The sequence below is a fragment of the Lissotriton vulgaris genome, chromosome 6, assembly GCF_964263255.1.
Source record: "Lissotriton vulgaris chromosome 6, aLisVul1.2, whole genome shotgun sequence".
NCBI lineage: Eukaryota > Metazoa > Chordata > Amphibia > Caudata > Salamandridae > Lissotriton > Lissotriton vulgaris.
The window spans coordinates 1,251,249,134-1,251,276,358 of record NC_141694.1 but is presented as its reverse complement, the minus strand read 5'-3'; the positions used below and the strand labels follow the sequence as shown (position 1 = coordinate 1,251,276,358).

Sequence of the window (27,225 nt, the reverse complement as noted above, 5' to 3'; positions counted from 1 at the left end):
GCTCCAGTGTTTATAGTATTTCATTTTTTTTTACATTTCCTTCTGCATTTATCCATATTTATTTTCTGGCCATTTTATTGGTATTTATCTATATTTATTTTATGTTTTGAGAATAAATAAAGTCCTACAATGGTGTATATTTCCACATTTATTTAACTGATAAACGTGGACTCATACTTTGATGCCTGTTGTGTTTCAGCAAATTAAGCAGCCAAATATAACAAAACACTACACCGACAGGTAAATATTAGCATTATATACAAAGTTATGTTAACATACGCCTCTATTTAAAGGAATCTCATCCTGTTTTTGCATCTTCATGTTGTCAAAAGCTTAGCAGTTGGTCAGCAATTCATGAAGAACAAGAAGTGTCACTCACAGGAAGCACAATTTTTTTTTCGCTTTTAAAAATAAATACTAACAGGAAATAGACTGTTTTTTGTCTGCTTTCATCTGTAAAAATCTGTAAAAACGGAAAACCGGAAGCCTTAGTGAAGGTCCTTGTTGAAATGCTTTAAAATTAAGGGTATCCTCCTAACATAGGATGCTCCTTGCTTTGCTCCTTCTATGAGCTTCTTTTGAGTGTTCCTCACACCGGGAACACTTTGGGCTTCTCTTTATGCATAGTTTCTCCTCTTGTGAGGTCAAGCACGCTCCTTTCCTCTCTGTTTTTTTGTTCTAGGCAGCCTCTCTTCTCTTTCAGAAAGAAGTTCTGACTTCAAGTGATGTCCCCTCATCTCTGGAGGACTGGATGCCATGTAGATACTTATCCTGGCCAAACAGAAGTCCTTCGAGTATTCTGTAGTACATTCTCGTCCTTGGTCATGACAAATTTAGAAGTGGAGCAAAGTGGGATCCACTGCCTAGAGTCTTAGGACTGGTTTGGGTTGGTTTGCTTTCAAATGTTCTCTTTAGTCTGTTTTTTTAAAGATGCTAGATCGGATTCTCCCCACACACAGTTCTACTACAACACATGCTTCACATCCATGGCACATAGAAACTCTAAACCAGTATACAGAATGTCTGTGCCAGAGTCTGGAGTTCACATTAAAGTAGAACTTTATACAAGGGGCATTGGTAGACCACACTTTCCTGTGACACAGGAAAAAGGACTGATCAGGCCTGTGATTCACAAAACATCTTAAGCTGCCACCAATGCTTTTTGTGATGTACCCAGGGTTTCAACGGTATTCCTTTACTGCTTTGGGGGCATGCTTGGTGCATCCCCTTATGGTCTAACAAGAGGTTCCTGCCCTCGGGTTACAAGGGGACATTCCTAGGCCACTACTCAAATGTTTAATTAGCTCAATGACAGGGCCAAACAAAAGTTCAGGATGCTAGTTTCACATGTTGTCCGCCACTTTGATACGGGGTACACGCTTTTTAGCATGCGGGGAAGAAACCCATCCCAACAGGCAGAGATTGATACACTGATGAGAAAGGCTTTTACTCTGCCATGAGCTATGTCACTCGTTGAGACAGCCTTGTGTTTCAAGTAGCACACATCGGTAATCCTGCAGTGGCTTTATATGTACGTGGGATTTATAGGCTCTAGTCTTCTGGTGCTTCTTCGTGCCAAACACTTGGATGCGTCAGAGGATGGTTCACCATCCATTCCACTGGGGCTAGGAGAAGAGCTCGCCAATCACAATGGTCATATATAAACCACACACAAGCATTCCACTCATAACCTGTATGTGCTGTTCTGTCATGACAGTTCCTTACAGTGCAATGTTAAAGTAGGGGCCTCTTAAGTGAGCAACACTTGAACCCAGTGAACACCTATAACATCATCCTACAGCTTACCACATTGTAATACAGGCGATATGTTCCCGTGATGTTTGGTGGGGTGGTGAAGTTGTTCACAAATGATAATTGTGCTACATATTTATATATATATATAAATGTAAATGTTTTTGTACTTGTATAGCGCACAGCTACCCGCAGTGGGTTTCCCGGCGCTTGCACGAATACCGCAAGGGAACCCTTCCTGGCTTTCCCTGTGAAGTGTCCACTCCTGGGCACCCCCATGGTGCAGATCAGGCATCCCTCACGTTGTGGGGGCCGTTGTGGAGACTAAGCAAGCTATTGCCCAGAGTTGCAGCGTGGGACCCATGATCAGAATAGGCACTGAGGTGAGAATATCCGGTCAGGGGAATTAATGAGCCCGAGACCCGCCGGGGCAGGAATAGAACTTACAGCTACCCCTCCACATATACCACCCAGGCAGCATCCAATGTCCACAGAACATCTCACGCTACTGAAACAAGAGGTTCTCTCATTGGATCAAATAAACACAATAGAAATTGTTCCCTTACAACATCAAGGAACAGGGGTTTACTTGCTGTACTTCCCAATACCCAAAAAGGACGGGACACTAAGACCAATTTTCGATCTCAGGCCCCTCAACCTATATATACACTCAGATCATTTCCACATGATCACTCTACAACAAGTGCTCCCGCTGTTACAACAAGGCGACTTCCTTGACACACTAGATCTCAAGGACGCCTACTTCCACATTCCCATACATCCTTCTCACAGGAAGTATCTATGGTTTGTACTAGACAGAAAACACTATCAGTTCAAAGTCCTTCCATTCGGGGTAACCACTGCACCCAGAGTGTTCACAAAGTGCCTTGCAGTAGTAACAGCACATCTCAGAAGACAACAAATCAATGTCTTCCCATATCTAGACAACTGGCTAATAAAAGCCAGGTCATTCAGTCGGTGTGTTCAACACACTCATCAAACCATTCAAACGTTACACAACTTGGGGTTCACGATCAACTACACCAAGTCGCATCTCCAGCCATCTCTTATACACCAATATCTTGGGGCCACAATAAACACCTCTACAGCTCTATCATATCCCAGTCCAGCCATTATAGCTGGCATTCAAGCCTTAGTCACAAAATTTCAAGCCCAACACTCTCCCAGCCAGAGTGTTTATGCAACTCCTAGGCATGATGGCATCTTGCATTTTTATTGTACCATATGCAAGACTTCAAATGCGTCCATTACAAGAATGTCTAGCACATCAGTGGAATCAGGCTCAAGGACAACTTACAAATCTGGTGTTGGTGGACAGCCACACACATCGCTCTCTGCAGTGGTGGAACACCAAAAACGTGTCCAAAGGGCGGCCGTTCCTCAAACCTGTTCCACAGATAGTACTTACAACAGATGCATCACTCACAGGATGGGGAGCCAATCTCCTAGGACATACAACTCAGGGAAAATGGACTACTCAACAAAGAGTGCTCCACTTCAATCACCTAGAGCTACTAGCAATATTCCTAGCACTAAAATCTTTCCAAGTACATGTACATGTACATCCCGACGGACACCATGACAGCTATGCTACATACAGAAACAAGAAGGCACACATTCTCCTGTCCCAGCTTGCACAGAACATTTGGAGATGGGCCATTCAACAAAAAATATATCTACTAGCTGAACACCTTCCAGGATTTCACAATCAGATGGCAAATCTGTTAAGTCGACAGGCACAACAGATTCATGTATGGGAGCTACTACCACAAGTTCTTCGACCATTTTTCCACAAGTGGGGCCAACTAGACATAGATCTGTTCGCCACACACAACAACGCAAAATGCCCATCCTTCGCCGCCAGGGTTTCACACCTGTTGTCCAAGGGCAATGCGATATGGATGAACTGGTCGGGCAGATTTGCATACGCTTTTCCGCCCACTCCCACCAATCTCACTAGTGGTACGCAAGCTCCAACAACAGTCTCTCAAACTAATCTTAGTAGCTCCCACATGGGCACGCCAACCGTGGTTCACAAGCTGCTAAACTCTCACTAGTTCCACACCAAAGACTGTGCCTGTCCCCATCCCTGTTAACGCAGAACCATGGAGAGAAGAGACATCCAGATCCAGGTCAGCTGAATCTGGCGATCTGGCTCCTGAAGTCTTAGTTTGGTTACCTTAACCTGCCACTAGACCGTATGAACATCATTAAAGAAGCCAGGCGACCCACTACTAGAGCTTGCTATGCTGCAAAATGGAAGAGGTTTGCCATTTACTGCACCAATAATCATATTGATCCACTGGATGCTTCCATCCAGAATATCATTTTTTATCTACTGCATTTACAAAGATGTAATCTAGCATACTCATCTATACGTTTACATCTTGCAGCACTTGCTGCGTGCTTACAAAACATTTGTCACTATTTAGAGTCCCTGCAATTAAAGCATTTATCGAAGGGTTAAAGAGAATCATTCCTCCTAGGTTACCACCCTGTCCAGTGTGGAACCTAAATATTGTTCTTACCAGGCTCATGGGACCCCCATTTGAACCGTTACACAAATGTGAACTACAGTTGCTCACATGGAAAACAGCTTTCTTAGTTGCCATTACCTCTCTTAGAAGAGTAAGTGAGATTCAAGCTTTCACTTTACAGGAACCATTTTTACAATTACATTGTAACAAAGTGGTCCTCAGAACAAATCCAAAATTCCTTCCTAAAGTCATCACTCCATTTCATCTTAATCAGTGGAGTTGCCAGTGTTTTTTCAAAACCCAGACTCTGTAGCAGAAAGAGCTCTACACACCCTAGACGTGAAAAGAGCCCTTCTTTAGTACATTGACAGAACGTAATCATTTTGCAAGACAAAACATTGTTTGTAGCTTTCTCTCCACCACATAAAGGCAATCCCATCTCTAAAGCTGGTATTGCCAGGTGGATTGTAAAATGTTTCCAAATATGCTATCAAAAAGCAAAACGCACATTATCAATTCCTCCTAGAGCGCACTACACACGCAAGCTAGGAGCCTCTATGGCTTTCTTAGGGAACATTCCCCTAGGAGACATTTGTAAGGCAGCAACATGGTCTACAACACACACCTTCACTAAACACTATTGTGTTGATGTGTAAGCCAAGCAGGAAGCTGCTGTAGGCCAAGCTGTTCTCAAAACTCTCTTTCAAACTACTGCAACAGATACAGGTGACCACGGCTAGGGGAGATACTGCTGTATAGTCTATGCTAAGTGTGAGATCTGCAGCTCATATGCCTCAAATGGAAAATGCTACTTACCAGTATGCATCTGTTCTTGGCATGTAGAGCTGCAGATTCTCACACGCCCACATGCCTTCCCAGGACCTGCATCTGTTGCAGTTCTATCCTAATTAGATATACACACATGGACATCTTTTTTCTTTCTACTAACTTCATCATTTCCCATCATGGCGAAAAAGAATCTAAGGATGGAGTCGATGCCCATGCGCACTATCGTCCAAGGGACTACAAAGGCTTCTTCCAAGAAAACAACATACAATCATCCGAGCCCAACACCAGATGGCGATCTAATGCTAAGTGTGAGAATCTGCAGCTCTATATGCCAAAAACAGATGCATACTGGTAGGTAGCATTTTCCTTTCTTTGAGCCCTGAGATTGATAAGTTGGAACTTTGTTCATAGTTAGTATGACATATCCTTTAAATGCAATAATTGTTTACCGAAATGTATACAGTGCTGATTACTTGTAATAACCTAGGGATTAGTCCTATGTTATTTGAATATTGAAATGTGTCATAAGACTGATCTGATCAATGTATAGTGACCCCAACAGTAAGTAGCCTATGGGCTACTACCCCTCACTCCCTTTAACACCCCTAAATTGAGTATATCTGAAAAAGACACGTTGGTGATAGATTCCTTACCAGGCGTCAGACTGGATCCGGAAACTTTTGCGTAGCAATACCCGTGCGCGTCGGTAGGCGTCGTCTGCGGCTCCACGTCCGTCGTCTGCCTCAGAGCGCGGAATGACGTCGCCGGAGTTCTTAGACGCCGCCCTCGCGCGCTGACATCAGTTCTTCTTTTTTCCGTGCCAGCTAGCGCAGATCCGGAGAAATTCTACCCCTTAGTCACTTTTTGATTAAACTTTTTTGATCTTTTGATCTGTTTTTCTCGAGTCGTTCGACTCCTACGGTGCCGGTAGGGATGCCCGGGTACAAACCCTGCTCCAAGTGCAACCGACTGATGTCGGTTACCGACCCCCATCGCCGGTGTCTTCAGTGTCTAGGCCTCCACCATGATGACCGAACCTGCTCCGACTGCCGGGCCCTGACGTCTAAGGCTAAGCGGGAGCGGTCCCACAAGCGGCTTGAACTCGCAGTAGGCCCCGCGCCGTTCAATGTCCCGGTCCCACAGGAGGTCGAGGGACCGGTCGCGGGGTCGGAGCCCTCGTAGTTCTGAGAGTCGGCATCGGTCTTCGGGAACAAGGTCCTCATGTACCAGGCATGAGAGGTCGGAAAGGCGTCATCGTTCTTCCGACCCTCCCCGACGCTCGCGTGACGCGGCCAGGGGTTCGGGTGACACCACCCACGCGGCTCTGACGGAGTCGCGGGCGTAGCAACCTGCCCCATACCTTCCGGTCCCTGGGCACGATGCAACGCAAGAGGAGATCGGGTGGTACCTCATGGCCATGAGGTCTCTCCCTCCTCCGCCGCGCTCCGTGGCGCCTTCGGGCCCAGCGATCCCGGCTTGGGGGCCTAGCGGGTCGGTGGTTCGTCTCCGACGCCGTCAGGTGCTTCGGCCCCGTCGCCGGTCGACCTTACAACCTCACCGACGCCGGCTCTTAGGGTGTCGCCCCCGGCGCGGCCCACGGGCGACGCCGTCCCCGATCCTGCCCTTGATTCGGTTCCGGCGACGCAGCAGCGCCGCTCTCGACGTCGTATGGAGACATTTTACTTCCGAAAACCGGATCCATCCTTTGACCCTGATGGGTGATGAGGGAGATTGGAAGGGGTCTGTGGACCCTCTGGCACAGGAGTGCCAGTCTCAACAGGACTGGACATGTGAGCTTGGGGATGCCAGTGGACTGGACACTTCGCCAGACACTGGTTTTGTCTCCCCGCCAATCATGGCTACGGAGGCGGGCTGCCTACAGTGTAGTTTTGACGCGGGCGGCCAAGGCATTGGCCCGGAGCTCCCCGTCGCGGCCGTGAGGACTAACCTCCTCACTGATGTCCTTAAACCTCAGGCAATCTCGGCTGAGCCTCTGCTGCCGTTTAATGAGGTCTTGTGTGACGTTCTTTTGGGCACTTGGTCCTAGCCCGCTACAGGTCAGCCTGTAAATAGGAACGTGGCCAGATGCTACCGCCCGGCTCCAGGCGACCCTTGCTTCTTGTCCACCCACCCCACCCCGAGAGCCTGGTTATCCAGGCCTCTACTTCCCAGACCGCATTCCCAACGGCTCTGCCCGATAGGGAATCCAAGAGGTACGAGCAATTGGGTTAGAAGGTGTTCTCGTCCCTGAGTTTGGGACTGCGGTCAGTCAATACCGCATGCCTCTTGGGCCGCTACACCCACACTCTGTGGGACACTGTCGCGGATGTGCTGCCACAAAGTCCGGAAGAGGCCCGGACTAAACTCGCCCATGCCCTTGCGGAGGGTCGAGATGCGGCACGCTATTTCATCCGGTGTGGGCTGGATACCACGGACTCACTAGGCAGAGCAATGGCAACGACGGTGGCGGTTCGACGCCACGCCTGGTTGAGGCTGATGTCCAGGCCACCCTTCTGGACATGCCGTTTGATGGCCGTCGCCTCTTTGGCGACAAGGCAGACCATGCGCTTGAGCGTTTTAAGGACTCCAGGGCTACTGCCAAGTCCTTGGGCCTCACGGCCCCACACCAGCAGACGGGTGCTTTCGCTCCTTTCGTGGCCAAGGAAGGGGCGCTCCCACACGTGCTGCCAGCCATGCACCGCAGACTAATACACAGCGCTGTGGCGGCCGTAGCGGCGGTCGGGGACAACGGCCAGGCCAGTCTACACCTAACCCTGCAGCATCCGCCTCAAAATCCTCCTAGTCTGTGCTTTCAGGCCCATGTGATGCCAGTGGGGGGCAGGGTTCGCCATCACCACTTCCACTGGCGCACTGTCACGTCGGACATGTGGGTGCTGCAAATTGTTCGAAGGGGCTACTCCCTCCCCTTCGAGGCGGCCCCTCCAGCCATGCCACCACAATACAACCGCGTGTCGGGGGATCACTTGCAACTTCTGCAAGAGGAAGTTACGGCCCTCTTGGCCAAGGGGGCCATCGAGCGCGTTCCTGGGCCGGAAGTAGGGTGTGGTTGTTACTCCCACTACTTTCTGGTACCCAAGAAGGGCAAAGGGGGCCTGCGCCCTATCTTGGACCTACGGAACGTCAATGGTTCCTCCAGAAGGATAAGTTCAAAATGCTGACATTGCCTCAGGTCTTAGCTACCCTGGACCCAGGAGACTGGATGGTAGCGTTGGACTTGCAGGACGCTTATTTCCACATCCCCGTCCTGCCGGCCCACCGGCGCTACTTGCGGTTCATGGTAGGCCACGAGCACTTTCAGTTTACCATTCTCCCCTTCGGCCTTACCAGCGCCCCACGGGTGTTCACTAAAGTGATGGCCGTGGTCGCAGCTCATCTGCGCAGGTTAGGGGTTTCAGTCTTCCCTACCTCGACGACTGGTTGTTGAAGGCGGGTTTGCCCCAGACAGTCGTCAGCCACCTCCAGACAACGGCGGACCTCCTGCTCCAGCTGGGGTTTTCCATCAACGTGCCGCAGTCACACCTGTGCCCCTCTTAGAAGCTCCTCTTCATCGGAGAGGTCCTCGACTCAGCGCAGTTTCAGGTTTATTCTCCCGAACAGCGGGTCTGGGATATTCAGGCTCTGATTACAATCTTTCTGCCTTTATCCCGGGTTACGGTCAGGTTGACGCTGCGGCTTCTGGGGCTGATGGCCTCCTGCATCCTTCTGGTGCATCATGCCAGGTGGCGGATGCGGGCTCTGCAGTGGGACCTGAAGTTTTAGTGGGCCCAGCATCAGGGAAACCTGTCCGACCATGTCATGATCTCGGAGGGCACTGCGAGACAGCTGCAGTGGTGGCTCAAGACCCGCAATTTGGTCAGCGGCAGATCCCTCTCCCTTCCCCAACCGGAGCACGTAGTTGTGACGGACGCTTCCCTCCAGGGCTGGTGAGGCCACATGGGAGAGGTGGAGATCAGAGGCCTCTGGTCTCCGGCGGAGTCCCGGCTCCATATCTACCTTCTGGAGCTGCGGGCGATTCGTCTAGCACTGAAGGCATTCCTCCCCTATGTCCGGGGGAGTGTAGTGCAGGTGTTTACGGACAACACCACCGCCATGTAGTACTGCAAAACACAGGGCGAAGTGGGGTCGTGGACCCTCTGCCAGGAGGCTCTGCGCCTCTGGCAGTGGCTGGAACATCAGGGCGTTACCCTGGTGGTTCAACACCTGGCAGGTTCTCTGAATGCCAGGGCAGACGAGCTCAGCCGAAGGTGCATGATGGATCACGAATGGCGTCTGAACTCGGACGTGGCGCAAGGCCTGTTTCTGCGGTTGGGAGAGCCTTTGTTAGATCTATTGGCCACCGAAGAGAATGCGCAATGTCATCAGTTCTGCGCTTTGGAATTTTCAAGGCGACACTCGCTCTGGGACGCTTTTCGTTGCGAGTGGAGTTGCGGTCTGTTGTACGCCTTTCCGCCTATACCACTTCTGCCCAGAGTGCTGAAGAAAATCAAGCGCGACCGGGCCCAAGTCATCCTTGTGGCTCCGGACTGGGCGCGAAGGTACTGGTATCCCGAGCTACTCAGTATGTCAGTCTATCCCCGATTCGTCTGCCTCTTCAGGAGGACCTTCTGTCGCAGCAGCAGGGGATGGTCCTCCACCCGAACCTGTCCAGTCTCTACCTCCATGCTTGTAGATTGAGCGGCGACAGTTGAGGCCGTTTGACTTGCCTCCTGAAGTCTGTGTTGTGATTCTGGCAGCCAGGCGTCCCTCCACAAAGTCGGTATACGCCTGCAGGTGGAACAGATTTGTGACATGGTGCACAGCAAAGGCTGTGGATCCTCTCAATGCCCCTCTTTCTGAGGTTCTCCTCTTCCTTCTTTCTCTTGCCCAGCAGGGCTCTGCTCTGGGCACTATCAAGGGCTACCTTTCTGCCCTTTCCGCCTTCTTAAGGCTACTTGATCGGCCTTCTTTGTTCAAGTCCTTGATTGTTAACAGATTCTTGAAGGGTTTCACTCATATGTTCCCTCCTTTTCCTTTCGTGATGCCCCAGTGGGACATGAACCTGGTTCTAACTTACCTGATGGGCGCTCCCTTTGAGCCGCTTCATAACTGTCCTCTCCGTCTTCTTACGCTCAAGACTGCTCTTTCCTCTAAACCTCCTTTCCTTTCTGTCCATCCGGACAAGGTTGTGCTGAGGACAAAACCCTCTTTCCTGCCCAAGGTAGTCACAGCCTTCCAGATCAGGCAGTCCATCACCTTGCCCACCTTCTTTCTGCCTACGCATCCCTGGAAAGCGAAAGAGAGGCTCCATCGTCTGGACCCAAAACGTGCGCTATCTTGCTATCTGGATCGCACACGCCAGTTCCGGGTGGATGACCAACTCTTTGTTGGTTACGTGGGCGCTAAGAAAGGACGGGCGGTGCACAAGCGGACCATCTCTCGGTGGATCGTTTTGTGCATCCAGGCCTGTTACTCTTTGGCTAAAAAGGAACCTCCTGTTGGGCCGAGGGCCCACTCCACTTGGGCCACGGCGACTACTACTGCCCTGGGCCGAGGAGTCCCCTTGCAGGCAGCTACGTTGGCCTCGCTGCGCACGTTCGCAAGACACTACTGCCTGGACAGCCAAGTCCGGAGGGATGGCTTCTTTGGCCGTTCCGTCCTCTAGGACTTTCTGGTGTGATTATTGGTTTGCAGACCCACCACCGGGGTTGGTATTGTTGGGGTATCTATTCTAAGGTAAGGAATCTATCACTAACGTGTCTCTTTCAGATGCACAAGGTACTACTTGTGTAACGATATATCTGTAAGAGACATTAGTTAGTGATAGATTCCTTACCGACTCACCCATCCTCCCCATTCTGCGAACCGATATCTAGGGTTAAGTTCATCCCCTTTCAGGGCCCTAGTTTCATGGCACCCGTGTTGGTTCTATCATGGCTCTGCGTATCTGGCGCGGAAAAGCTGTGTATAAGAACTGACGTCAGAGCGTGAGGGCGGCGTCTAAGTACTCCGGCGACGTCATTCCGGCGTTAACAACGCCGACGACGGACGCGGAGCCGCGGACGACGCCTACCGACGCGCAGGGGTATTGCTATGCAAAAGTTTCCAGATCCAATCTGACGCCTGGGGATATTCTAAGGTAAGGAATCTATCACTAACTAATGTCTCTTACAGATATATCGTTACACAAGTAGTAACTTGTGCTTTCGTGGCCCTGTGACAGAAGGAAATCAAATTTGACTACTGGAAACCAAGGGAGAAAGGAGAGAGCAAAAACGGAAGACCTGCACCCAAGATTGCTGCAAAACCCTACCAGGCTACTTACACTTCCATCGTCTCTGGGGCGACTCACTAAAAGTTAGACATCCTCCCTAAAACGTTTGGAGGGCTCCTAGCACCTCAACAACCGTAAAACATCTCTCTTTGAGCAGACAAGCTGCTTCCCTGCACCTGCAGGCACCAAAAAGCGTCTGCAAGGTCCACCATGTTGTCAGCCATCTGGTCCACCGAAGGAGCCGGGGCAACAGGAGAAGATCTTCAAGCTCCAGGAGGTCCGATCCATTTCCTTGTCAAGTTTGCAGATGTCAGGAGCCGCCCAACACCTATACCTGGGTACTGGAGCAGTTGTCGCAACCTTGGCTTGTCGGAGGTCCAATCCGGACTCCTGCACAACAGACCTACTGTCGAGGGACATCAAGATCCACAAGGCCAGCACAGAGAGTGGCCTTGCTACCCTGTTTCCCTTCTTCACCAAGACACAGACGTCTTAAAGCAACCCTGCACCCGAACCCCACTGCACGTGTCCGAGGGAGGTGACGGTGCCAACCGGCTTCTGAGACCCACAAAAGCTGAGCTCACCCTTGGGTTTGGCCAGACTGGTCCCCCAGTTCCCACCTGCTGCCTCTGTCTGCCGGAAACTGAGAACCGTGGGTTTAATCCTGCCGGACAAAGCCCCACTGCACACAAGCCCCCCAGTCCAAGTTCGAATGGATCAATGGTGTCCCTGCATGCTTAAGACCCTCAAGACCTGAGCCCGATTTGGGTTCAGACGGACTGCCCCCCCCCCGCCTCCCAATCCCTGCTTGCAGCCTCTTTTTAACTGGACCGTTCCCCATTGACTTATAGGGTCAACCGCCACCATAAGCATCTCTGTACCTGGACGGCCAAGAGCCGACCGAGGTCACCTGTTGGTGCTGCCTTGGACCTTGCACCATATTTACCTTAAGTCCAGAAGAACGTTTCTGTAAGACGTTGACAAGTGACCATACATAGTATATGTTTCTTTCACATAGGATAACATTACTTCTTATTTCTTTTATACTTAAAAACTGATTAACTCGATAAGTACTTACCCCATTACAATGATCTTGGTATAAAAATTTGTTATTTTGTAAATTGGTATCAGATTTCTTTATTGAGTGTGTGTCTCATTTACTAACTGCACATGCGATAAATGCTTAATGCTATCCTCTGATAAACTCAAACTGCTCACCCACACTACAGATGAGAGCATTTGAGATTATTATTTAACCCCTGTAAATAAATAAGGGTTGCCTGGATTCTCTATACAGTGTACCTCATTTTGGTGCCCTATATTGGGATCTAGATTCCTACAATAAGATTCCATGCTAGAATCTGTTTCTGATGCTCCACACCTCAGGGTGCACATTGTTTTGTTGTAAACGCTGGTCAGAACGCCTGGGTGATATCTATATATGGCTCCTTGACTTCCATTCCAGTGGAGGCACGAGGCCGCCACAGAGTCCAATTTAACAAGTGACAAATCTGCAATTTGATCCTTCAAAAAAAAAAAAAGCATTACCAAGATAAGTAACTTGTTCATTTTTACCAAATGGCAAGTGTAAAAGCTACATGCATGGTTTATTAATCCACGGTCCGGGCTCGTGCAAGCCATATAATGGGCCTCATCATTAATTTGGTGTTTCTTTATTACCCAACGATGGTAATTGATTCTAGCCTGAGAGTGATAACTTGTTCAGGGTAATTACATTCTCTTACTGTTCTCACTGATAGACCATTTTTGTTTTCTTTGTTGAAAGAGGAAAATAGTCTATAAACTTTAAAAAGGGTTACTTGCATTTTTAGACCTCCTCTTTTACTGTGAAGTAGGACCGTGATTCAAATACATACGAACTAAAGCAGAGGCTGGAAACTGCAGTACATGATGCATGTTTTCCAGTTGGCAGAGGTGTACACCTACAACTCTAACAGCTTGGTTGTAGCTTTAATAAGCTAGTGCCTGAATGACAGTCATGTAGCACATATGTCACCGCTACAAAATAAGTAAACATTTACTAAAACATCCAATCTGTATTGAACAATATTGTTGTTAGCTTTTATAAAGTAAATATGAGAAGCGTTGAGAGGAACTCTCTATACAAAAAATGTAGCTCAGGGGGCGTCAACACTTTGGGATAATACATTGTGATTACAGGTGGTAGTTTTGCAAAAGCTTATTTCAGCAGGGGTTTGTAGTGGATTTCACAGGCTGTCCTCTCTTCCACAGAAGTACACCATAAGCATGGACTTTGTACGGAAATTTGAACTACAGTGTGGGTCACAGGCCAGTGTGAAAAGGCTGAGGTTACATCCTACCTACCACAGTTTTAATAACAAATGGAATTTGCCTGTTTATTTCCAGATAAGGTCAGTCTTTGAACAACTTTTTTTTCTTGCCTTTTTTCTCTTTTTACAATGCTGGGGGTCAAAGTCTCATTGTTGTCACAGCTGATTTTGTTTGAAGTGAAGCATTCCATTGATTGCAAACATTGTGGTCCACAGTTTTTTCTAACTTGAGCAGACTCAGAAAACAGATTTTCTTTCTATGATCATGCTTTAAGATTTTTTTCCCTTCTGTTACTGCAACTTTTGTTGCTCTGTGTTATATTGTGTATTGTAATATAACCCTGTTTGTTCCTTGTTAAGGGCCCAAATAACAAAACAAAAGGTCTTAAACTGCATTATTTTCTTCTTGATTAAATGGAATGCATTCATTAGGGTTATAATGACTTCTCTACGTCAGTGTCTTAAAGTTTTCTTATAAATGCATGCTCAGTCTAGTACTTGAGTGGGTGTGTTCAACGTGATGGTCACTTTTCTTGTTGTATCTTACTGTTAATATCACATTTTATTACGGATATACCTATTACAAGTGTTTTCTCTCTAACTTATTTGTGTCTTTTTATAAGTATTATGCTTTTCTTGAGATTCTGTCCATTTTGGGAACTGTTTTCAAACTTTGGAACTGAGAATTATATGAAATCAGGAATGAATGTGCAGTATTTACATTCTCATACTGCAACAAATGTACCAAAGAAAGATTGTGCTTCTTTATATTTTACTCCAACAAGAAACTGCAGCCTATTACCTTGCACTTCTGCATTTTGTATGTATTATACATTACTGTCTGATTCTTCGCTAAATGAAAGTTAGCTACAGATCGACTGCATTATCAACAGGTTAGCTACAGCTTGACTGAACTATACTTGTTTTCTAAATGAAATGTTGTACTTAAAGTACTTCTGATGACATTGGCCAATTACATAGTGCTCCACACAAACTGCATGGTCTCATATTACTTCCCAACACTCTTTACTTTATCAGCCTTGTGAAGATAAAGGGCTGAGTCGACCAAGTTTTGCAATCGTAGCTTACATGTTAGTCTGAGCTCTTGAGATAATTGGTTTCAAATGTGCTGTACCTGCAAAACAGCCTACTAATACTTGTAGGCTGTTTTGCAGGGACTATATGATCACAAAACTTGCATGTTCTGTTTAGAAATATATTGTTGTAACCTATTTAAAGTTTAATTTAATATTAAACAACATTTTCAAAAGATGCAATTCAAACATTAGATCCTGTAATAGCTAACAGGAAAGCGCAAGCCTTTCTTAACATTTAAAATGCTTTAAATGCTATGAATAACTGACAGTAGCAAGAGGGAAGTACAGCTCTCCGTGCCAAGATAAAGTAGACTCCTCCCGTCTTCATGCTTTTTATTTCTAAATATTTTTTTAAAAGCTTAAACTAGCAGTTGTTTCCTGTTGAAAGTTGTTCTATATTGTATTACACAGATGCTTCTACACTTTAAACAGCATTTAGCCAAGTGCTCTTCTTAACAGGTTCAAAGAAATAGCAGGAAGCTTAGAAGCAGCATTATTGGATACTCTTGAAGAAGCACCAGGTAATACTGATTTTGTTTCTGTTGCAACATATATGTTTGATTTGGGAACTGACTAGCTACCTAGCTACTCCGTGTTGATTGTTCATTGATCAGTGTGTCTGAGAATTCGTTTTTTGTCTTATGCAAATCACATGTCAACAGGTATTTTAGGAGTTGTGGGGCGGATTCACAAAGGTGATTTACTTTTTTGAGTAATTTACACTTTGGAGTTACTTTACTACTTTTCAGTATTCACAAACTGTGAGTGTAAATGTACTACAAAATTGTAACGCACCTCCCTAAAACCGCTTCTTGACTCTACCTGAATACCTCTTACTTCTCCTTAATCCCACCCCCTTTTGGAGTAAGACTGCCTCTTTTAAAAGCCACTCCCCTGTGTCTCACCCCTAGTTACTACCAAAACATACACTTAAATGTGCAGAGTCTCCAAAGTCAGGGCGAACAACTCTGCACACATAAGTATAGCTAATTGTAGAGGTGTAAGATTCACAGGTAGTTTGTGAATAGCACTTTGTAGTATGTTTTATGGTACTAGAAAACATACTACTAGTTGCAGTATGTGATTCAGGCCAATTATGTTATTTTATTTACAAGACTTGTGTTTCCTCTGTTCCTGTTGTGGTGTGATATTTCCCTCTTAACTAGTCTATTTTGTCAGGTTTTTTTTTTCTCCAGAATTGGGGGGGGGGGTGTATCTGTTTTCACACTTTTATTGTGAAACGTTTACCCTGCTACAGATGATACATTTCACCATTACACAGTGTTTCCAGTGGATTTGGGCCTTTAAAAAATATTGTGATTTGAATTTCTGCATTAAGGACCTAGGTTCAGGTACATATGATTGTTCATTTCATATAGGTAAAATGCCCCTGTCAGTGTATGGCCACTTTTGTTTTGACCAAAGGTTAGAACTCTTTATTGGGATATGTGTCATGTGAAGGCCAAACTTAGAATGTGTGTGGTTTGCTCACAATTAAAGATTACCACCTTGCTTTATTGCATGCAGGAGCTGCTGTAACTTCCTTATGGCTCCCATCAACCACACAGTTATAATTATGGAGACCTTCTTTTATGTGTCTTAAAGTGCCTGTACATTTCAGAACAGCAGATTACATTTCTACAGTCAGCCCAGTGTTCAAAAATGTAACTCAGCTTTCCACTGCTCCTGCTCCTGAAGACATTTATGCTAACAAACTTTGTTAACTGGACGAAATCTGAATTTGAAAATAAGGGTGAATCGTAAGAAATGGTGAATCGTAAGGGAAAATAGAGCCGTCCGACAGGAGGGTTAGCAAAAGTGGAAGCCCGCTCTTTTTCAGCATAAAGAAAAACACAGTGTTGTTTTAACATGTCAGTTATCAAGGTCACACATTCATGTTATTGGAAAAACCTAACCTGTACAATTTGTCTGCATATTTCTACCAGGCCAGCGTTCTTTAGATCGGGTTTTCATTTGGACCACATAGATAGATGCTACAGTTGTAAAGACGACACACTCACGCAGGATGATACTCATGAAGATGTAATTGAAGGGCAAGTCCCCAAAATTGGAACCAAGTTACAGATTTTTAGAGTCCACCTCCTGCCAAACTCAGTTTGATGGCTGTTAGATCAAAAACATCCTATTGCAAGCCCCCAATAAAAGTCTCACCTTTAATGTAACACACATTGCGATCTGTTGGGGTAGAAAAACATTCTTCACAGTGGTGGCTTTCATAACTGCGATATCTGTAGGTTGTTTGGTTTTTAGAAAGAAGATGTTTTCATCAGTGTACTGGGATTCTTTAAATCAATTTCAATACTCCATATCTGTTAAAATGCAGTATTTTAACAGTGATCAAAGATTGATTTTGATATTGAATAGTGTAAACATATTCAGTTCCTAGGCTCTCAGTTTGGATTGATTGTGTGAATTGTAGGTGGAAATGTGTTGTATGTTGCAGGTGCAAAAAACTGAATACGTCTTCGAAAGTTCATGCCTGAATGCATTGCCCTGCAGAGTACATTAGTTTTCTTTAGTGGTAATGCATCAACGAAGGTCTAAAAGGTTATTTAAATCCTTTACTTTGTTAAAGATACTGCTAACATCTGTTCAAATGGTGCAAGTTATGGTGGTGTTTTTGAATAAAAAGGCACATGTCCAATCAATTAATTTCTTTCATTATTCGTCCGTCCGAAGAAGGTCCTAAAAGATACACCATATTAAAAACATCCTATAAAATCGTACACGTCTCAACAATACAAAACTCATTTTCCATTTAAAAAGATTACAACAGGAAGCAAATACTGTAATTTTTTCTCTGAACTAAAGTAACAATGCAAAGCAATTGGGTTCAAAAATAGCAGCAGATATTATCTAATAGTGCAAAAGATAACAGCAGCCATAAATAGCAGCAAATAAATAACTAATAGTACATGAATAATAAAAATCAATCCTATAAAGGGGTTAGCAGCAGGGGTGGACATTTCTAGCAGCAATACAGATACAATCCATGCAGGAAAATGGTAAAGTGCATTGTAATTAAAACAGCATGGTTCTTCTCTTAGCTAAAATACACTTCAAATAGCTCCCAACAGCAAAGCAAACATCAGGGTTTTTGAGTTGCTGCAGAAAATACAAAGCTGCTTTGCACTTGGAAAATGTGTGTCTGCTCAAAAGAGGTATTAAAAATTTCCTGGTAAATGGAAGATAAAACTGACAAAAAAGACAAAATGTAAAATAGTTTGATTTGAATGTTCATCACAAGGGCAGATAGTAATAGATTCCGAAGAATACTGACCCAAGGGAAAGCATACCAACCACTAAAACGACCCCATCCTGAATCTAGTCAGCAGATTCCTTTTGTGCACATTATTTACATATAGTAAATATAGGGCAATATAGGGAGGTACTTGCACAAGGCAATAATCCCTGACAGTGGGTTTGGCTACTTCGGACAGTTCCCTAGACAATTCTTTATTTTTCTGAAAGCCAACCAAAACCCTCTGTCGATCTCCTTTGCCAATTAGATCTGGGTACTCAAACAAAGAGGAGTAACCAAGTCCCGTAAGGCCAGTTTTAATGTATTAGAACCAGGGGATAAAAAGACCACGAGTTCAGCTTAAACAGACTCTAATAATTGCCCGATTAAAATCAGCCTCTTCATTTGTCCAGATAGAACACCAGGATGCTAGAGGTGCAGCATTTATGGTATCTTGGACATACTCGAGACCTAGCTCCAAATGGAAGGGAAAATGCGGCGAGGAAAGGGGCACTTCTAAAACTCTACGGCAAAATCTATTCTCCTCCAGCTGCATAGCAAAAAGATCCCTGCAAACCCAGATCCCCATACCATATGTTAAAATCGGAATACATTTACGCTTATAAATCTCTAAAATTGGAGCTATGAGCTTTTTACCTATGGCAAGTGAATAAGTAGTGCCAACTGCGCATGCAAATCTTATTATTCTATTATTTATGCAGGTATGCCATGTACAGCCTTCATCAAAATCCAGCCCTGAGTATGGAAAGGAACTAACCCTTTCCAGCTGTTTACCCTCTACATTCAGGCTACAGGACGTGGTATTTTTGGGGCCACAAATCATGACAACAGTTTTCTCATAGATTGGCTCCAGCCCCAAGTCCTTGTTGGCATAGCTGGAAATTCTTCTTTTAGGCTGATCGCAGTCCTTGCCATAAGGACTGTGTCATCCGCATAAAGAAGTGCTGGCTTAGCTTTTTTCTCAACTTGTGGCACGTCCGCCCCAACCAGAACTAGAGTTTTCCACAAATTGTTATTATAAAGGAGAAATAAGCTTGGGGCGAGAACACTTTCTTGGCGCAATCAAAATAAACTAAGACCATAAACTTATTTTGAGTATATAGAATCTGAGTTGAACTGGAGACCTAGAGCAAATAGACTCTCTCACTATACGCTAAGTCATTGAGCAAACCTGCCCATTACATGAACTTGTGACAATTTACTTCCTGTACTTTGTTAGGGCTAGTTGATATAGTCCGACTTTCAATCAGCAGCCCACAGTGACAGTAGGAGGTGCTCTTTAGTATTCAAATATGTGCTGAATTATTCTGTGTTAAACTTATCTATTCAGTTAGTCGATTGGAGATTAAGTCCAGTTCCTCCTAATGTGGCATGAAAATAGTGCTTTGTCCTTTGTTGTATTTGTCCATCTATGATTTGGCGATACAGTTCAGTCTGTTGTTCTCAAACTGTTCATCTAAGGGCTAAATGGAGATTGTGTAAATGTATATAATGTATAAGGATGGACATCAGCAAGTGAAAAAAAATATTATTGTAGACAGTTATACAATGAGAAATGTACGGTATGAATAGGAACAGAAAAGTGAGTAGTGGGAATGTATTCTGTAATATTAGGAAAAAAATAAACGGCGAGAATTAAAGCCTTCCAAAAATGTAAACAAATGTGAGTAGCTGCAGAGATAGTGGAGAAGTTTGGTAAGCAGCCAATATTACTGTTTAGTGACATTTTAACTTCAAATAAATATAAAGTGATTTTATTGCTGCACATTTTAAATCTCTGACCCCAAAAAACTCTCCAAGGAACCTTAAGTATTAAACAAAAAATAATTAACCATTTTTTATTTTATGCTTTTCTAGCTGAAAGTTCTTACTGCCTTTATTCTACACATGTTCTGTGGAACAGTCTATTAAAATGTTGGTCAGATGAGATATTTATACCCTTGCTGGCTCATCGTTTCTGGAAGCTTACTCTGCAGTGTTTAGAACGGTACTCGGTATTTATCAATGAGGTAAGATCATCAAATTACGTACAAATCGGTCACAAATAGAATTCTTGTAATATGTGAGAGTCACATGTTTTGTTTTTATAATGGTACCTTTTGTAGCCTTTTTAAATGGTATTGTGTGACTTGTTCCAGTGCCAATTTTACAACTCTTCTTCCCCTTAAGATTATATTTCTAAAGCGGATAGTGAAACTGCATCTGTAGCCAACCTGTTTTTGCATATTTTTACAGTATCCTGTTTTCTGTGTTTAGTTTTTGTGAATTCCTGTGATTATTTTCCAGTGTTTACCCAGCTTCTGAAAATCAGTGGTTGTAAATGTAGATACATTTGGACATTACAATAATTTACCAAAGACGATGCTTTTCTAATGTTTAAAAAATGCATACAAAGATAGTTTCACTGTAACACCATCTCTAAAATAAAGTTAAATTTATGGGGTTTTCACTTGCTAACTCTTTCTGTCCGCATGGGCCATTTACAGATATTGCTGCTAATATAGGCTGATGAGGATCTGCAGTTTTGTAGCCACGACATTCAGTCACACCTTAAAGCATGCTTAGCTCCCCATTGCTGACACATCCAACACAAAGCATATCCATGTCCAGCGACCCTAGCCTTCTTTCATAAAGGCACTGATTATAGAAGAGCCATTGCTGCCCTACCCTCTCCACAGATAACCTGAGAGAACTCAAATGGGAATCCACAATAATACCTCCATGCACATGGATCAGAGTACAGATTAGAATGGTAAGTCCCAGGGGAACAACCAGATTTGAAATAATCTTTCTGGCCACAAAGCTTTTTAAAAATTATGGCAGGGCTCTTAAGTTTTCCAGAGCCATGTGTGAGCAGCTCTTCTCGTGCAGGTCTTTGCTTTACATTCCAGAACTTGAAATCCTATTTAATCCCCCATTAACCTGGTAGACTTGCGAGCTCTTTCAAGAATGTGGTGAGGTGAACCACTTCATTATGGATGTATCCGCATTTGCAGGCAATACTACTTTACATTAGAGCTGGGTGTGCTGGTTAAAGTTCAATACAGATGCCTGGCTCTGGCTCAACTTGAGGTTATAAAAGAACATCAAGCCCAAAATGAGCCAATCTTTCAAGGGAGGGGGTGTGGCCAAGTGGCTACAGCTGCCGACCACGCAACATGGGGAAACAGATTCAAATCCAGGCTGTCAATTTATTTATTTATTTATTTTTGAGATTTATACAGCGCATACAATTGCCCGTAGGCGTCTCGGCGCTAGAAACTTTGAATGTATTCCCGAGGTTAGGCCGGTAACTATTCTTGATCAAACAGCCAGGTCTTTATCTTTCTGCGGAAATGCATCAGGGATGGGCTGTCTTTGATGGAAGCTGGCAGGGAGTTCCATAACCTGGGAGCTGCCACAAGGAAGCGTCTATCGCCCCAGTTAACTGTTTTTGTTTGTGGTATTTGAAGGATATTAAGGTTGTTAGATCGGAGCGATCTTATGGAGGACTGGTATCTGAGATGAGATGTCAGGAAATGTGGACCACAAATGTCTCTCAGGCAAACTGTTTAAAAAAAAATAAAAGTGTATCTAGTCTGTGTGTATTGGCAAGTGCTCTTATGTCCTTGGGCAAGGTTGCGCTATGCAAAACTGCCCAAAAATGCGTCCTTTGTTTGCTCCTCATGCTTTCATCTCAAATGCAAACAAGTTACACCTTTGATGTGAAAAAAAGATACCAATCTTGTTGTTGAATTGCACAGTGTGAAACTGAAAAATCGTGTTCAATCATGGCTTCCCTGCTTGACCAAACTGTGTGATCCTGGGCAAATACTTTTTCTCCCTGAGCCTCCTTTTTAGGTCGAGGACCGGAAATGCTGGCTTGCCAGCTTCTGGTAGGAGATCTTATGTTTCTTAGTAGTGTGGTTTAACCCTCCTCTCGCGGTACAAAAGGGGGTGGTGATGGACGGAGCATCTTAATCAATCAAACACTCACACCCAGTCAAAAGATCTGGGTTTAATCCATCACCGTTCTTTAGCCCACTCTGCCACCCCAGTTCAGACATGGCTATATGCAAATCAGTCTGAACCTGTGCCTCATGGGAACAGACCAGCCCGAACTGCCAAGCCATGTCTTCCCTGGACCGGAAACAAGCTTCCGAGAACCGGTTTCTGGCATTCCAGCCGTCTTCAGCCCGGCTTGCTTGAATCCAGTGGCAAAGTGAGCAAGGGACTCGCGTCTGAGCATACCCTGCCACACTTATGGTGGCCAAAAGCGGTACAAAAGGGGGTGGTGATGGACGGAGCATCTGAATAAATCAAACACTCACACCCAGTCAAAAGATCTGAGTTTAATCCATCACCGTTCTTTAGCCCACTCTGCCACCCCAGTTCAGACATGGCTATATGCAAATCAGTCTGAACCTGTGCCTCATGGGAACAGTCCAGCCCGAACTGCCAAGCCATGTCTTCCCTGGACCGGAAACAAGCTTCCGAGGACCGGTTTCTGGCATTCCAGCCATCTTCAGCCCGGCTTGCTTGAATCCAGTGGCAAAGTGAGCAAGGGACTCACGTCTGAGCATACCCTGCCACACTTCTGGCGGCCAAAAGCGGTACAAAAGGGGGTGGTGATGGACGGAGCATCTGAATCAATCAAACACTCACACCCAGTCAAAAGATCTGGGTTTAACCCTCCTCTCTCCTCCATTGGCTGGCTTCCTAAACGGAGGCCAGCCATTGAAGGAGAGAGCCGTCACTCCAATTTAGCCCCGTCTCTTTCGGATTCGGGGGCGTAAATTTTGCTGTTCTTTCGCTAGTGACGTCATCCGTCAACAAATACACGCCCCCGAATCTGGCCGTGTGTTTCTCCGAGGCATTTCTGCCTCGCCTGCCTCGGAGAAACGTGGTCATTTGGAGCGCTCTTCTCTCACCGAAGCACGAAGCACGAACGTGGTTCTGGCTGAAGGCTGCAGGTGAGTCACGCAGCTTCAAGCAGCTCTTTGTGTCTGTTGCAGCAATCTACAGGGCCCTGTTGGTGGGCACGCACACATCTGCCGGTGTCCTCCTAGTACAGACGGGTCTCCTGGGGCTGCAGCCGGCAGCGGACCTGCTCCCTTGTGTACAAGTGATAGCGAGCTGAGTGCGCCGGGATTAACCTTCTAAGTGGCGAACATGGGCCTCTGCCATCCGATCTCACGGAGCAGGAGTGGGCGACTGCTGAGACAGCAGCCTGTTCACGGTACATGTGCCCGGAGTCCGTGCCTACCCGTGGTCTCAGAGCGAGCCCCGCTCACCCACAGCCCCGAGCAGGGGTGGGAGCAGGCGGGGCGCGGCGTTGTTAGTGGAGAGATCCTCGGAGCTCCGCTGTCTAGGAATAGCGCCAAGAAGGCTGCGCTCTACCACAACCGAAAACAGTTGTGGGGGAGGTTAGGACGGGCAATTTACTGTGTGCAGGGATATCAGGGGTTACGGGCGCATAGAATCGGAAAAGCGCCCAATGCGGTGCTTACCGAAGCTGCGAGCAGGCGATGTGAGAGGGAAGGCAGGGTAGGGTGGGTGAGTCCTCCCTAGCAGAGAGAGGGGGCAGGCATGCGACCCTGGCATCTGAGAAGGCAGCACGTGATGCGAAGATAGCGCCCAGAGTCGTGGATGCGCAGAGCGGGCACACCGAACTATGTATTTCCCCCCCACCCCCAGATGTTGGGGAAGGCAGAGGATGTTAGAAGGACACATCTAACATCCACCCCTCACCACAAGCATACCTCATCCGCCCATAGCGCTGCATGCCCCCTACAGGAGAAGTCGGTAAATTCAGAGAATGTTAAGAGAGCGCTCGTCCATGGAGCCACCTAGCTCAATAACGCCTTGAGACACCAGGACCAACCAAAGTTGGCACGGGGCTGGGACGTGGTCTCAGAGCGAGCCCCGCTCACCCACAGCCCCGAGCAGGAGTGGGAGCAGGCGGGACGCGGCGTGGTTAGTGGAGAGATCCTCGGAGCTCCGCTGTCTAGGAATAGCGCCTAGAAGGCTGCGCTCTACCACAGCCGAAAACAGTTGTGGGGGAGGTTAGGACTGGCAATTTACTGTGTGCAGGGATATCGGGTGTTACGGGCAGTAAACCAGTACCCACTCCAGGGCATCCAGCAGGGGTGGCACACAGCGCATGGAATCGGAAAAGCACCCAATGCGGTGCTCACCGAAGCAGCGTGCAGGCGATGTGAGCGGGAAGGCAGGGTAGGATGGGTGAGTCCTCTCTAGCAGAGAGAGGGGGCAGGCATGCGACCATGGCATCCAAGGAGGCAGCCCCTGATGCTAAGATAGCGCCCAGAGACGTGGATGTGCAGAGCGGGCACACCAAACTATGTATCCAACCCCCCCCATACCCCCCCCCCCCCCCCACCCCCCACCCCCCGGGAATGTCGGGAAAACCTTGTAACTCGGGTCTCTCACGCCCACTCAGTAAATCAGTCACAAGTAATGCCTCCTATTTAGAGCATGCTTTCATTCTCTAAAAAAATCTGCACACAGCAGACTCTCTCTCTCACCAGTGTCCAAATCCAAGGCGAGGTTTCCATACTAATTTGGGAATAAAAACCTCACCTCCGCCTCCGAAGACCATCCCCCAAAACGGCTTTACTGACCAAGACGTCACCCAACAACTACTGCGAGGGATAGTATAGCTATGTTATGTTCACAAAAAGAAATACAGCTTAATCCATCTGAGTTAGGTGTACACTAGACACTGTAGGCTGCTTGATACCCACGTATACCTTTTAAAACTTGTTCACGCTAAAACTAGACTTTCCCCTGCTTATGCCTTCCTGACTGAATTGGAACCGAACGGGTTAACCGCACGCACAGAGGCCTCAATAGTTCTTTATTTTGAAAAGAAATGTATCAATTTTTTTTTACAGGGGGGCTCAAAGGGTGTAAATGTAAATGTATTGGCATTTATATAGCGCACTACTTACCCGTAGGGTCCCAAGGCGCTTCGACCGCTGCGAAACCCTTCCTGGCTTCCCTGAGAGATGGTTCCTTAATGGGTATCTCCAGGGTGAGACCAGGCATCCCCGGCGGTCTGGTGGGGCCGTTAGTGAAGATGAGGCAAGCTAATGCCCAGAGTTGCCGAGTGTGATCGCTGATCAGAGTGGGCACAGAGGCGAGAGAATTATCGAGTCCGCTGACCCTGGTCCAGAAACCTGCCGCGCCGGGAATCGAACCCTGGTCCCGGGCCGTCCTCTGCTCTCGGGTCTGCCGCCTCTAACCAGTGAGCCACACTACTTCAGGGTACTCCTTTTTCCAGAGACTCCATCCATCCACACGCAAGCCAGAGCTAAAAATACAAAAAAATGTGTATAAATTGAACTCCATTAAAAAAAAAAAAGCCCTCACACCGCATAAAGGTGCCCTTTGTGCAGAGGAGTGGAAATGTTATACAAATAAGTCTTTATTAATGCCACAAAAAATACTTTAATTATATTTACGCAGATCAGAAAACGGGGTCACCTGAACTTTTCTTGAGATTCACAGCCGTGGGTCTGTTTCCATAAACTGGGCTCTTTAACCGCTTCGCTGCTGATGACGAGCTCAGCTCGTCATCAGCCACGGTAGTCGTGTGCAGATGACGAGCTGAGTTTGTCACGTAACGCTGATTTTTGTAAATTGCCGCACACAGCGGGAAAAGCTGCCGCAGCGATGCGGTTAATCTGAATTTCCTTCCAGCCCCGGCCTTGTTCATATTACAGCCACTTCTTTCGGCAATTGTAGACTTCCTTCTGGTACCCCTCAAGTTTGCCACGAGCCCCCTTCCTGCTCCTTCTCCCTATCATGGTAGGCGATCATAACAGCTTCAGCGGGGACCGTCCCGGACTCTCTCCCTGCTCCAAGACCGGGTTAAGTTGCAAAATGGTCCTACAAGCCGAGGGGAAGGTCTTGAGGTAAGCCGTTTTGTCTGCGGGAAGGCTTTTCTGTCCGACTGAACTAGCGGTCTGTTAGGCAATGGTGTTCGTGGGGCATGCTTGATTGAGATGTAAGAGGCAAATGTATGAATGAGGCAATTCTCAGAGCATTGAATAGATCTTATTGGAAAATACTGTGAGCTAGAGGTGCTTTTGGCAATTAATGGAGTTCTAAAGATATGTTTTAATCCGAGGAATACTATGTCATATTTACCTCCGTAACGGGCCATGTTGGTCTGTTGGGGATATTAATGGAGCCCAGTGTGGCGGGACGTTCATGAATGTGCTGGGTCTATGGGGCGATATTATGCATGTAAATGATGGCCATAAGATCCATAGATGTGAACACTCAGGGAGTTTGGAATTAACTCTTTCTCCCAGCCTCGCAGACGGAAACGTGTGTGTGTGTGTGTGTGCGCGCGTGGGCGTGTGTGTGGATCTATGTATGTGTACATGCCTGTGTGTGGTTGCCTTTGTATGTGAATGCATGTCTGTGTGTGTGCGCGTGCCTGTGTGTGCGCATCTGTGTATGTGCGCCTGTGTGTATGTTTGTGCATCTGTGTGGGTGCGTGCCTAGGGGCGTGTGCGTATCAGTGTGTGCATCTGTGTGTGTGTGCGTGCCTGGTCATGTGAGCGCATCTCTGTGTGTGTGTACATCTGTGTGGGTGCGTGCCTGGTCGTGTGTGTGCGTGCCTGGGCGTGTGTGCGCAACTGTGTATGTGTGTTTACCTCTGTGTGTATGTTAGCCTGTGTATGTAAAAGCATTTGTGCGTGAGTGTGAGTGCCTGTGGGTGTGTGTGCGTGTCCAGGGCAATGCAATCCTTCACTTCTTTCAAGATTAACATAAAAATGAATGTTCTGTTTGTACCACATGTGCCGTTGTCAGAATGAAATGACTGCAGATGTGGCCAGGCCTCGACTACACATGGGGTTCTGATTAGGTCTTTCCCGCCAGCCTGACGTGTTTTTACAGTTAGGTGGAGCTCACCTTCTTGCCGGGCCTGGGCTCGGCGGCGTTGAATATGTGCGATGTTATCTAGGAGTCTCCCCTTATCCTGTAAAATTAGTAAAGCGGGGTGCAGTAGTGTTGGGGTGTAGAGAGATTGGAGGACGAATAGAAGAACTTTGAGTTAGAAGTTTTAGGTAATTCACAGAAATATTCACATACATTTTCCCTTCTCTCCCCCTCCGATTCCCTGCCCCCTGGCTGTGCTTGCTTCCCTGCTCCCTGGCTGTGCTTGCTTCCCTGCCCCCTGGCTGTGCTTGCTTCCCTGCCCCTTGGCTGT

The 27,225-nt window shown here is 46.5% G+C and overlaps 1 protein-coding gene across 1 annotated transcript in view; it reads left to right on the top strand.

The window, feature by feature from the left end:
• The window catches only part of COG2 (component of oligomeric golgi complex 2), a 338,118-nt gene that overhangs the window by 177,953 nt on the left and 132,940 nt on the right, over nt 1-27,225 (top strand). The window contains exons 10-12 of the mRNA XM_086927350.1: nt 13,564-13,703; nt 15,179-15,240; nt 19,860-20,011. Of these exons, the coding sequence (XP_086783476.1) occupies nt 13,564-13,703; nt 15,179-15,240; nt 19,860-20,011 (354 nt within the window). The remainder of the gene's footprint in view (nt 1-13,563; nt 13,704-15,178; nt 15,241-19,859; nt 20,012-27,225) is intronic.